The sequence below is a fragment of the Siphateles boraxobius genome, unplaced genomic scaffold (genome assembly GCF_051911475.1).
Source record: "Siphateles boraxobius isolate OS27281-9 unplaced genomic scaffold, OSU_SipBor_1 66, whole genome shotgun sequence".
Lineage (NCBI taxonomy): Eukaryota > Metazoa > Chordata > Actinopteri > Cypriniformes > Leuciscidae > Siphateles > Siphateles boraxobius.
In genome coordinates this window covers 6,957,688-6,971,245 of record NW_027509193.1, presented here as the reverse complement: position 1 = coordinate 6,971,245, position 13,558 = coordinate 6,957,688, and the positions used below count along the sequence as shown (strand labels likewise).

At 45.7% G+C, this 13,558-nt stretch overlaps 1 protein-coding gene across 1 annotated transcript in view; it reads left to right on the top strand.

The window, feature by feature from the left end:
* The window catches only part of grin2ca (glutamate receptor, ionotropic, N-methyl D-aspartate 2Ca), a 91,675-nt gene that overhangs the window by 70,536 nt on the left and 7,581 nt on the right, over window positions 1–13,558 (top strand). Inside the window, exons 7-9 of the mRNA XM_077211880.1 lie at window positions 10,153–10,321; window positions 11,184–11,337; window positions 12,557–12,682. Of these exons, the coding sequence (XP_077067995.1) occupies window positions 10,153–10,321; window positions 11,184–11,337; window positions 12,557–12,682 (449 nt within the window). The remainder of the gene's footprint in view (window positions 1–10,152; window positions 10,322–11,183; window positions 11,338–12,556; window positions 12,683–13,558) is intronic.

Genomic DNA, 13,558 nt, shown 5'->3' with positions numbered 1-13,558 from the left:
GAGGTTCTCCGCAACGGCGATAGATTGAAACGCGCGTCCGAGTGAAGATTGCGCAACCCGCGCAGGGCGTCGCCCATGCAACTGATAGCAGCGGACACGAGCGCTCAGCTTGATTTCAAAAACAACAGATTTTAGCGCTAGATCTCTTATTTAATAGCGAACTAAAGGAATGATCTGCTAGTTAACTGGAGATGTTTTATTTATTTGTATTAGGTACATCCGTGCCTCAATGTTTCAAAAAAGTGAATGTGTGTGAAACCATAGTAAAAAACAATTGGCGTTGATTGACGCCAATCGGACGTTCATGTTTTTTTCCGTCTATTTGAAAGTTAAGCTAATAATAACATGTTGCATTCTATATGGTCTGATTATGTAATTTTTTAAGTTACATAGACTGCCTCCAGTTTTCCTCAACTTGACTAATTAAGAGGCGATATTTGACCGGCATATCATCAAAATGTCCGTAAAAAGAAACATCTGCCGGTCACTTTGACCGGCCCCATTTTTTTACTATCAACCAATTTTTTTCTTTACATATCCGTTGTCTATGGTTTAAAGGGTATGACAGAGTTAGGGTTTGTTAGATATGGTTTATTTTGTAAAATATTTTCCTGGGCAAATTTCAAGTGTTTCACAGATTTTCTGTTTGTATTTTCCAGTTATATTATTATTTCTACATTGGTTGCAGAAGTAACAACCAAAACGTGTAGGTTCACCGTGCTTTTGCAATGGATGTTTCGGCATTTATTATGTCTTTCATTAAGGGGAGAATCGACATTCATCATTGATAACAGCTTAAAATGAGAAAGATAATATGCTTCTGTTGTAAACCTTGTTCTTCTTAAGTGTAGGAGACTTAGAAGCGAAAAACCAGGAGACTTTGGGATTGTATATTTTAAGCAGGATTGTTTATTTGCTGTAGTCTGCTTCGTCCAAAAATCTTACCCAAGTCTAACTCAATATCTAAAAACACAGTGTTTTATCCTTCCAAAGGAGGAGGGATTTACATAAAAGGGGGGAGGCAATCTGAACAAAGCATGTAGATGTGATGTGAAGTACAGGAATCAGCACTTCACCGGAAGTTCCACAGCCCTGATCTCGTCAGCATAACAGGGTGATTCAAATGTAAATATCCTAATGCAATCAGCCAGACTCTTCACCGACTGGGACAGTGGCTCGAGAGTCATTAGAACAAAAGGTGAGAGTTTCAGTAATCTACCCGACTGTATCACCCATCTTAATGGCCAGGAAGTGCATACAGACAAAAGCTAATGTCCGACACCTGAATTGCTTGACTTACAATAGAGAGATCAGGACTGGCAATGAATCTCTTACTGATAATTCTGATATCATCATTTATACTTCAAATGCTAAATTCAGTCTACTAAGCTTTCTCAGTGTATATACTATTGTATTGGAACCTAAAAACTTTTAATAAATTTGTAACACTACACTTCTTAAAATGAGAAACATATATAATATTTATATTCAAATGTATTCATTTTTGTTTCAGTGTGGTTAATGTTAACTAAAACTAATACTATTAAAATAATTTCCGTTGATTAAAATAAAGCTGAAACAAAAAAAGTTTGTTGATGTACTAAAATTGCTAAAAATAATTGACTATCTGTTTTTAATTATTCTGATTTCTTTTGATTATTTCTGTATTTTATCTTTTATTCTAAACTGTTTTAATTGTTCTGATTTCTTTTGATTATTTTAATTTCGTCTATGTAAAGCACTTTGAATTACCATTATGTATGAAACAGCTAAAATTAAAACTGTGAGGATAAGAAAAATCGAACTATTAATAAGCACAATAGTGTATAATTAAAATAGCACGTATTTATTTACATTAATTTATTATTATTATATTTACTTTATTATTTATATCAATTGTTTGTTGCTGTTGACCCTAAAAAATTAAAAAAATGCTGGGTTGTTTCAACCCATGTTTGGGTCAAATATGGACAAACCCAACCTTGTTTTTTAGGTGTCAACAGTTGGGTTTGACCATATTTGGCCCAAACATGGGTTGAAACAACCCAGCACTTTTTAGAGTGAACTCCCCTTGTTTGCAGCACCGGTACAATTGTACAACAAATGATTTAAAAAAAAAAACACACATAAAATCTAATTTGATTAGTTGGCAAAAATCTGATTTTAATTCGATTTCAAACCAACCACCTTTTGGTTTGTGCTTGTAAAAATGTAATATATTGGATTTTATGTGTTTTCTTCTGTTAAGATTTTTTTTGTGCTAGTCTAAACAAGGTCAAAAAGATGGAGACAGAATAATAACATGACTATGTAAATACCACATGACGTCAGTTTCTATAAGAACAAAGTGTATGTCTGAGCCACAGTTTTATGTATGTACTGTCTCTTTACAGTACCAGCTCTTATCCAACATGAGGCCAGTGATTCTGCAGGCCGTTTCTCTTCCATCTTTATTTGTTTGTGATTAATTTGAGTTGGATTTGTTTTGGCCCGGCTGTTCTTCCATCTGTCACAGCTGCGACAAAACGCGAGGACCCGTCGTGACGGCCACTACCCATTCACCCACTCACTGCTGACGTCACACGTCCTCTCGCCACTTCTCGCCATCATTGCTCTCGTAATCCTCCCTTTTTTAGTTCCTTGCCATTTTCAGGTTCGCCTGCTCTTCCCAGAGGACATCATCTTGCCTTTGTGTGTATTCACTGATGTTGCTTAGAGACTTTAACCATAAAGGATGCTTCATTCAGAATACTGTGTTGTTCCCTGTCTGGCCGTAGAAAAGCACAAACATTCTCCGTCACTGCCGTTCGACAGTGTGAATGGATTTATTGGAGCAGTCGTTAATCACTTGTGATTGGATGTAAGTTTCGATTCGGCATTCATAATCGACGAAACAGGAAACAGGCCAAGACTCAGGAAACAATGCAATGTTAATGAGGCACAACCATCGCTGAAAGGTTTTTCATTTCAGATATCTACACAGAAATGGCCCTGTTTAAATGTATTTGTTGACTGTAGCAAATGGATTGGCACTGAACATAATTACTAAACTAGTTTGAGTAACTAATGACAGAAGCAAATAGATTATATACAAGACCTTGTTCTTGTATTACGGTTGACCTATTTGAAACTTCTTGCATACTTACAGCTGCACATAAAGAGATAAGGCGAGCATGTTTATGGCATGAGTGTAGGGTTGGTCTTTAATATTCAGGGACATTTTAAAATCATTCATTCAGATGCAACACGTTCAACGTCATAGTGAACTTACCTGTGGTTCTTGAAGAGAGAGTATTTATATAAGTGTGGCAATATTTACAAAGCTCAAAAATAAAGATTCCAGGACCTCCTGTAACTTAAGTGATGGTTCATGGGTCATGCATTGCCTATTGTGTAATTTAAACCGGCAACCTTTCAATTAGACTTGCAATTTTCTCCTGGCAGATGTAAAAATAATTTAACAGTTGAAAAAAAATCCCATTGACTTACATTGAAGGAGGGACACTAGGCATTCCTAGAGACATAGATACACGAGATATTCGCCATTCATTTTAACCAATCAAAAAATCTATTTAATTTCGGGAACCTCTCTGATTGGTGGATCTCACATCGGGTCATAATACTCACTGTTCTCCGGTTATATTTAGTATAACAACGTAAAAACCTCACACAAAAACTTGTGCTTTCAGTTTTTGATATGATACTAAATTGCATTTTAAGTAATTAACTTCAAAATCATCAGATATATCAGCGAGAGAGAGAAAGAGAGAGAGAGATGCGTAACTACACTCATGGAAAGAATGTAGTTCCCTTTCGTAGTCACTCCGAGTTACGTCGGATGACGACGAATGGGGGTTTCGCTTAGAACACCTATCGACTTCGAGTATTACAAAACGAGCCAATGGCGATGAAATGCCATGGGTCTGCGGAATTTGCATAGCGTATCTCCGCCCCACCGCGTGGGTATAAAGGAGGACGCCGGCAACATGCAGATATGTTTTCGCTTCGGAGCCAAGAATATTTCTTCACTCCACAATCATCTCTGACTTCGCTCTATGAGACGAGCTTCTCTCTCCGGTGTTGGTGTGACGGCGATCTGCAGCGAGCTCACAGTGCCTGCCGATCTGTGCAGTGATCTGCCAGTGTGTGTGTGTCTCCCTGTGCGCTTCAACATCGCGGAGTTTTTTCTCCTCTCATAAAAGAGCTCGCACGCGGCACGTCTTTTTAAAGACGGCTCGCCCGTGCATTTCTGGTTGCAGCGGACTGGTATCGGACTCTGATGGGCACGAGCGCTGTCTAGTGTGTTTGGGCTTTGATCATGCTTGAACAGCGCTCGTGGATGACTCATGTTCTCTCTGGGAACGTGATCATCGCGTCATATATAGGTCGAGACTCGGTGAACTCGCAGGAGTGAGAGTCCCCTCATCCACTACCCGATCTTCGGCTGGTGGACAGGGTGACCTGAGGGTGTTGGTCTGGAACAAGGCGCCGACTCTGTGTCCACGCCCCAGCCCCCCCTCTTTAATGATGGTGCCCGCTAGCGAACTGATGATTCCACGAGTCTACCCTCGGGTGGCCCGTGTGTTTTCATTTGAAGCTACAGAGGATGATGCTGTGTCTGTAGCAGCATCACTAGGTGGGCTTGATTCTTCTGGAAATGACGACTCTTCACAGCTGCCACCCTTTGGTGTGCATACGGCTGTGCCTGAGTCTGATCCGGAGATGATGGCCATGCTTTCCCGGGACGATTGGTTTTTGGGTGAGGCCGCCGACGCGTCCACGGCAAACCCCAATATCTTTCCTCCCGGACGTGCATGATGAGTTCACGGGTCCTCTCGTTGGTCTCATCCGCCTTTCCTCCCCTCAGGGGCCGCTGCCCATGGGTACACTGGGGTTCCCCCGGTTGAACGCTCTGTTGCCATGCTACTGTGTCCTCAGAGTGCTTCCCGGCGCAATCCTAAGCACCCGTCCAAGCCTGTAGTTCTTTTCGTCACAGTAATCTGTGGCGAAATCCTATAGTGCCACAGGACAGGCAGCTGCCTCACTGCATCCCATGACCGTTCTGCTGGTCTACCTGACCCAGACGCTCATGGACATGCAGGAGGGCGGGACTGACCCGAGGCTGACTGACCTTGCTCTCCGAGCGACGAAAGTGGCCGTACGCTCTCGGATTCAGGTGATGTTCACCAGTTTGGGGCTGACCGGTCTGATGTGCAAGATGTCGGGCGGACCCGTCTGCTCGACACCCCCATCTCCCAGGTCGGCCTCTTCGGCGGTGCGGTTGAGTGCTTCTGCCCAACAGTTCTCAACCGCCCGTGAGCAGATTGAGGTTATTCTGCCCGACGGCCCCGCCGTCCGCTCAGATCCCTCAGTCTGCCCACCGCCGAAGGCTCCCTCCCACGGTTCCAACCCCGCCCGTTCACCCAGGCCTGGCTCTGGAAGACCGTAGGGGGATGCCACAGCCCTCTCCAGCCCCGCACCCCGCTAAACGCCGGGTTAAGCGGCACTTTTGAGATGGGCTGCTCAGAGATGAGACTCAGTTCTTTCCAGGAGTTGGTAGCAGGGCCACTCCTTTCCCCGGTGGAGGGCTGGGGAAGAATCCTTATTCAGAAAGAACTGACTCTCTCCTCTCTGAGCATACAGAGTTCTCGGACGACACAGAGCGCCGCCCACAAGCCGTGCTCTCCTCATCCCCCTCCGCCCCAGAGGTGGTTGACACGGCGTGCCGTCCACGGACCGTTTCGCCCCTGTCCCCCTCTGTCGCCAGACCCCTGACAGAGCAGGCCCCCGTGGAACGCTGGTCCTTCCCTGGCCTCCTCTGTCAGGGTGCGGTTATGACCTTGCCCCCACACCGGGCCGCTATGCCGCCCTCGTCTGGGCTGGTCATTTCCGCTTCGCTGCACCACCGGGGGGACGTCTGTGGTTCTTCACTCCGCTGGCACAGTTGGGAGCCTGCACTAGAGCTCCCTATCTGTTCCGCTGGGTCGTGCGAACCATCGGCTCGGCTATGCGATTCAGTTCGCACGGTCTCCTCCCGGCTTCACGGGAGTCCGCTCCACTTTGGTCGGTGGCTATGCCCCTATCATGAGAGCGGAGGTTGCTCCCTACTGGCGAAGGGTGCGATTGAGACTGTCCCTCCAGCCGAGATGAGATCCGGGTTAACAGTCCCTACCTCATTGTCCCGGAGAAGTCTGGTGGGTTACGGCCAATCCTGGACCTATGCATCTGAACCGCTCCCTTCTCAGGCTGCCGTTCAAGATGCTCCTGGCCAAACGCATTTCTGGATGTGTGCGGCCACAGGATTGGTTTGCAGCGATCGACCTGAAGGACGCCTACTCTTATGTCTCCGTTCTCCTTCGACTCAGACCGTACCTACGTTCTGCTGTCAGGGCGCGCGCATGTCAGTACGCTGTTCTCCCATTCGGGCTAGCCCTGTCTCCTCGCGCCTTCACAATGTTGTTGAGGCAGCCCTTGTTCCTCCATGGGAACACGGGGTTCGCATCCTGAACTATCTCGGTGACTGGCTGTCTTAAGCTCACTCCTGAGACCAGGTTTGTGAATACAGGGACCCAGTGCTCCGGCACCTAGCTCGTCTGGGCCTTCGGGTCAACTGGGAAAGGAGTAAACTTTGCCCCGTGCAGAGGAGCTCTTTTCTCGGCATGGACTTGGTCGCCTTCTCCACTCAGCCATTAAACAAGAGTGCGGTCCCACTGAAATTGTTTCAGAGGCTCCTGGGGCATATGGCATCTGCAGCTGCGGCAACGCCGCTCGGATTGCTTCATATGAGACCGCTTCAGCTGTGGCTTCGCGATCGAGTCCCGAGGTGGGCATGGCATCATGGCACGCTCCGAGTTACAGTAACTCCGACCTGTCGTCAGACCTTCACCCCGTGGTGGAACCTCAGTTTCTACGGGCCGGTGTTCCCCTAGAACGAGTTTCCAGGCATGTTGTTGTCTCCACAGATGCCTCTTCCACGGGCTGAGGCGCCATGTGCAACGGACATGCTGCCGCGGGCTCCTGGACAGGACCCCAGCGCCTTCTGCTTGTCAATTGCCTCGAGTTGCTGGCAGTACGCCTTGCCCTGCACCGTTTCCTCACGTTGCTCAGGGGTCAACACGTACTAGTCCGTTCAGACAATACCGCGACTGTAGCGTACATCAACCGTCAGGGTGGTCTACGCTCCCGCCGTATGTCGCAACTCGCACGTCACCTCCTCTTATGGAGTCAGAAGCACCTGAGGTCCCTTCGTGCTATCTACATTCCGGGAGATCGGAACTTTGCAGCCGACGAGCTGTCACGGTTTCGGCCATCTCCGGCGAATGGAGACTCCATCCCCAGTCGGTTCAGCTGATTTGGGACCAGTTCGGGGACGCACAGATAGATCTGTTTGCCTCTCGACTCGACCCATTGCGCCCTGTTCTATTCCCTGACCGAGGGCTCTCTCGGCACGGATGCACTGGCGCACAGCTGGCCGCGGGGCCTACGCAAATATGCATTTCCCCCAGTGAGCCTTCTCGCACAGACCTTGTGCAAGATCAAGGAGGACGAGGAGCAGCTCATTCTGGTTGCGCCGTATTGGCCCACCCGGACCTGGTTCTCCGAACTGGTACTCCTCGCGACAGCACCTCCTTGGCCAATTCCTCTGAGGAAGGATCTCCTTTCTCAGAGACGGGGCACCCTTTGGCACCCTCGACCCGATCTCTGGAGGCTCCACGTGTGGCTCCTGGACGGGACGAGGCAGGTTTGAGTACCCTGCCACCAGCGGTGGCGGCTACCATCACTTCCGCTAGAGCATCGTCCACGAGACATGTCTATGCGTTGAAGTGGAACCTCTTCGTCAACTGGTGCTCTTCTCGTCGAGAAGACCCCAGGAGATGCTTGATCTCTGTCGTGCTTTCCTTCCTGCAAGATGGGTTGGAGCGAAGGCTGTCTCCCTCCACCCTGAAGGTGTATGTGGCCGCTATCGCCGCATATCACGAAGCAGTTCAAGGTAAGTCTCTGGGGAAGCACGACCTGATCGTCAGGTTCCTGAGAGAAGCGAGGAGACTGAATCCTCCTCGCCCTCCTCTCGTTCCCTCTTGGGACCTCTCAGTGGTCTTAAATGCCCTGCAGAGGGCTCCCTTTGAGCCTCTGCAATCAGTTGAGCTTAAGTTCCTGTCTATGAAGACAGCGCTCCTGGTTGCATTGGCCTCCATCAAGAGGGTAGGGGACCTGCACGCATTCTCCGTTGACGAAGCGTGCCTGGAATTCGGGCCAGGTCACTCTCACGTGATCCTGAGACCCCGGCCTGGATATGTGCCCAAGGTTCCCACCACTCCCTTCCGGGACCAGGTGGTGAACCTGCAAGCGCTGCCCCGGGAGGAGGCAGACCCAGCCTTGCACTGCTCTGTCCAGTACGCGCTCTCCGCGCTTACGTAGACAGAACGCAGTGTTTCAGGACCTCAGACCAGCTCTTTGTCTGTTATGGTGGGAGACTGAAGGGAAAGGCTCTCTCAAAGCAGAGGTTGTCTCACTGGATAGTGGACGCCATTGCTTTGGCTTACCAACAGCAAGGCCGACCGTGCCCCCTTGGTGTGACAGCCCACTCCACCCGGAGTGTGGCTTCCTCTTGGGCTCTAGCACATGGCGCCTCGCTGGCAGACATTGTAGAGCTGCAGGCTGGGCGACACCCAACACATTCGCCAGATTCTATAATCTCGAAGTGGAGCCTGTGTCCTCTCGTGTACTCGCTTCAGTTAGCTAGTACTGGACCCGCTCAGGTGTCTTCGCTTGCTCGCCATTCCACTCCACGGACTGGATACGTGTGATTATTCATCAGGTGAGCCTTCCTCTTTGAAGCCCTGAGTTCCTCCAGCACTGTTGACCCTGGCGCCAGTGTCTATTGCCTGGGCGTCGGCTAGGTGCCTCCGTGTGCATGGTTCCTCTCTGAGTAACCCCCACATGTGTATTTCCACTGTAAGCCTCCTTGAGCATGTGTCTTTCCCTTGGCAAGCCATCTTCCCCTCCTGGAGTTGAAAGTTGCCACCCCTCGGGCTGGTCACTCCAGTGTTCCTCCATATGTAGCCCTCCGGCCATATGTGTATCTTAAGTCCTCCCTACGGGTAGGCATGCTGCGGCATATCTCCTCTGAGATATGCTTCCCAGTGTACCTTGGTATTCCTGTGTTAAGTAGGACTCCTTCGTCTGTGCCAGTATCACGACAGGGGGATCAGACTTTCGCAGGGCACTGGAAGACAGCTGTGAAGGTGGCGTGATTTCACGGGGACCCCCATTCGTCGTCATCCGACGTAACTCGGAGTGACTACGAAAGGGAACGTCTCGGTTACGTATGTAACCCTCGTTCCCTGAGTAGGGAACGGAGACGTTACGTCTCCCTGCCACTTCCGCTGTACCGCTGGGCAGACGCCTGAGTTCAGTCTCGGCTCCTCAGCGAAGACATACCTGCATGTTGCCGGCGTCCTCCTTTATACCCACGCGGTGGGGCGGAGATACGCTATGCAAATTCCGCAGACCCATGGCATTTCATCGCCATTGGCTCGTTTTGTAATACTCGAAGTCGATAGGTGTTCTAAGCGAAACCCCCATTCGTCGTCATCCGACGTAACGTCTCCGTTCCCTACTCAGGGAACGAGGGTTACATACGTAACCGAGACGTTTTGTTTGGTTGGTTTTGGTAATGTATTTGCAGTTTCTCGTCGCGAGACACAAATAACTTTTGTGTAATGAATTCATCAAGCGCATCCTCCCAGGGGCAGCACTCTTGAAAAACGAACACCAAGTATAATTAATTATTGAGTAATTAATTAGATTTGAGGGGTATTTGTTGCGTATATTGTCATAGAACAGTCATACACCACTCACATTTACAAAAGTTGTAAAAAATCGACTTTGTTTTGGTCAGTTCAATACTATAAACTCTGAAATGTGTTCAGTTTATAAACCCTTTTTGTTCACGCTTGAAGAGGAAAAAGCTCTATTGCAATGACAGTGATTTGTTATTCATGTGAATACCACCATTAAAAAAAATACAGCTCTGGTTTAATGATGAGAACTTCCTGCCGAATTATTATTATTATTTTTTGTCTGTGTGTGTGATTTGGTATTGTTATTATAGACTTAAATACCTTGATAAAGTTCTGTTGTTTCCCACAGGATAGTCGGACACACTGAGCCATACACTAAACTTTGCTGCAAAGGCTTCTGCATTGACATCCTGAAAAAGCTCTCTCGCAACATCAAGTTCTCCTACGACCTCTACCTGGTCACCAACGGCAAACATGGCAAGCTGGTACGAGGGATCTGGAACGGTATGATCGGAGAGGTGAGTACAAATGCCAGTTTTCTTTTAAAGGGAAAAAAAAATGTTTTGACCACATTTAATACACATTACTAGTCTAATTTTGAAAGATTCAGTGGTCCTCCATATAGTCTTGCTCCACCTCAATGTCACCAAGCCCTTATATTTCAGCCCCTCTCCTCCAACAATCTGTCATTTCGATACCCCCCTACATTTCGTTTAATTTTGGGAAAGGTTCAATGGGGAAAATGGTTCCCTTATGGCATTGCTGCGAAATCCCTCTTTTGAAACCTGTTTATATGGCAGATTCTAATGAAAACTGATTCTACAAGTGGTTTAGCATATTTATGCCAAGCCAACCATAAAACAAAAACTACATATTTATGAGAGAAAGACTGTTGACTCCAAAATGGATCTAAAAGCTTGTTTGTTGCAGGGAATGTGACTGACATTGAAATGACACAAACAACCTTGTAAATAAACTTCTACATCAAGTAAGTTGAGGTCTGATGCGTAGCAGCGTATAAAGAGTTTCAGACTGTGACATGCTCCTGCTTTTTGTCCTGTTTTTTTTCTGGGATTCAGACAAACTACATTGTGCTCAGTGAGGCATTATGCATGGCGTGGGTTAACCAGAGGGAGAGAGAGGGAGAGAGCCTGTAAATCTGCAAACACACACACACACACGCACGCACGCACGCACGCACACACACAGTGATTATTGGACTAACACAGCCACAACACACATGTTTAATGACATTAAAAGAACAGTTCACCCAAAAATGAAGATTCTGTCATATGACTTACTGTTTGCTATAGATGTCTAGACAGTTCTTAACTAACCTCTATTGCATAATCATTTAATTTTTTTCATCTTTCTTCTCAGGTATTTTATAAGCGAGCGGACATGGCCATTGGCTCTCTGACCATAAACGAGGAGCGCTCTGAGATCATTGACTTCTCTGTGCCGTTTGTGGAGACTGGCATCAGTGTGATGGTGGCCAGGAGCAACGGAACCGTGTCTCCGTCAGCCTTCTTGGGTAAGAAATAGCCTACTACTGTAAAACAAACTAAATTAGTACCCGACTGTCATTTCTCAGGGATTTGAAAGTATTCAAAATCATAGTACTTACTGTGAACACAGGAAAAACAGCACAGTTGGTCATGATTTTACAGCTAAGGCAGGTGTAAAATTGGAGAAATATTACTGTAAATAGTATTATGTGTATATTGTTGAAATTAAACTAAACTTGCCTTGACCCTTCGATCCCCTTCATTACTGTTGCTAACTCAAATAAGCTATACAGGATATCCTATAAGAATTAACTAAAGTTTTACATAAACTGTTATTTTTATTTAAAATGTGCGCATAAAATGGCACAAATTGGTTGGAGGTTATTCTTACATGAGCTGGAATGAATTGTGACACTGAAAGATGATTTTTTTTATCATTTTCTGTAAAGAATTTGAAATTTGAAAGTAATGTGATTACAAATTAGATCAACAGCTGCAGGGTGTAAACTACAACATAACTGTTGTTTTAGTTATATTTATGTTATATTAAAATATTTGTATATTTTCACATTTAATTTTAAATTTAGTTCAAGTTTTAGTAATTGTGTTATGTGCTGTATAATTTTTTTAGATTTCTTTTTATTTCAATTTTAGTTTTAGAAATGTTAGTACATCAACAAACATTTTATTTATTCTTAAGTGTTTCACCTTTCTTTCTATTTTAACTTTATTTCAGTTAATAAAAACAACGTTAATAGTTTTAGGGTTTTTTTGCAGCCCAGTTTTTTAACACTACATCAGTGTTGGTTTGGGAATCTTATATCCTGTGTTGAAACTATTTCATTTTCACCGGTGTGGTCCGTTAGCCATCCCATAAATCCTTTTGCACATTTTTCCATTATACTGTAAACAATAAACCTCCCCAGAACCCAGAATTCATAGTAAAATACAATTGCATACTGTCATTTCATAAAACAAGATATAAATATTTACAGTGCAGTCTTACTCGTGTGTGAGAGAGTGTTTCTTTTGTTTAATGAGATATGAATCGTGTTGACTTTAATTTGCACCTCATTGTGCATGTATCAGAATTTAAAAAGGCTTCGCAGTCCAACTAGAATAAAAAAGTGTCATTTGGGAATGGCTTCCTTTGCTGCTTCATCTGTCTTTGTCTCGTCGTCTCTCTCTCTCTCTCTCTCTCTCTCTCTCTCTTTCACACTCTCTCTCTCTCTCTCTCGCTCGCAGAGCCCTACAGCCCAGCGGTGTGGGTGATGATGTTTGTCATGTGTCTTACAGTCGTGGCAGTGACTGTGTTTGTGTTTGAATACTTCAGTCCTGTGGGCTACAACCGCAGCCTGGTCAGTGCCAAAGGTCAGTGTTCACCGCCTCTACGAACACAACATTTTAGGACCCGTGACAGATGTCAGAAACAGTGGCAACCTGAAACTCTGTTCATCAAGTTTGACAGAACATAAGCTAGGAGAAAAGGTAATTTGTGTAATTAGAGGAACATTTTAGTGCTCAGAGACTGCACTTTCATAGGTAAATATTGCTTTATTGAACTGAATCTCATTTGTCTGTCATAAAATGTTGGAGATATAAAAATAGACACAAATGAGATATACAGTAAGGGCTATAGAATGAATGTGGATGCCTGCTTGGATCAGTTGGTTTTGGAAGAGCTTGTTGAGAAATGTTTGAGTTTGTATTAAGATGTTTTGATGGCAGACTTTGGAATCTGAGCACAGTTTTTCTCAGGAGAGAAAGAGGATCTACGGAGCAGGATACTTAAGCAAAAGTCTCTATTTGCTTTCTAATTAATACCATTGCTTATACATACAACAAATGTCATTTAGGAATGAAAATGACCTTGAAAAGAATAAAAGAATAATGTGTACTGTAATGGCAATGGCTTTTATTATTCACCAGTGAATTATTTAATGGAGTGTCTATTTACACCAAGTACCAATAGCCCATCCTGTTGGCAGTCTATTTACACTAACACCGCCCACCATTGTCTTATTGATCCAGAGAAAATTACAAAAGAAACCCTTCTGATAACAGGAGCAGTGGTGTTGTCACGTTTTGGTTTTGTCATTAGGCTTGTTCGACTTGAACCGGCGCTGCACAGACCGATCGGTTGATGACATCAAAGTACCGCGAGAGCGATTAGAGAGCAGACGGCTCCTTATGCTTTTGAATCGCTCTCGCGGTACTTTGATGTCATCAACCGATCGGTCTGCGCAG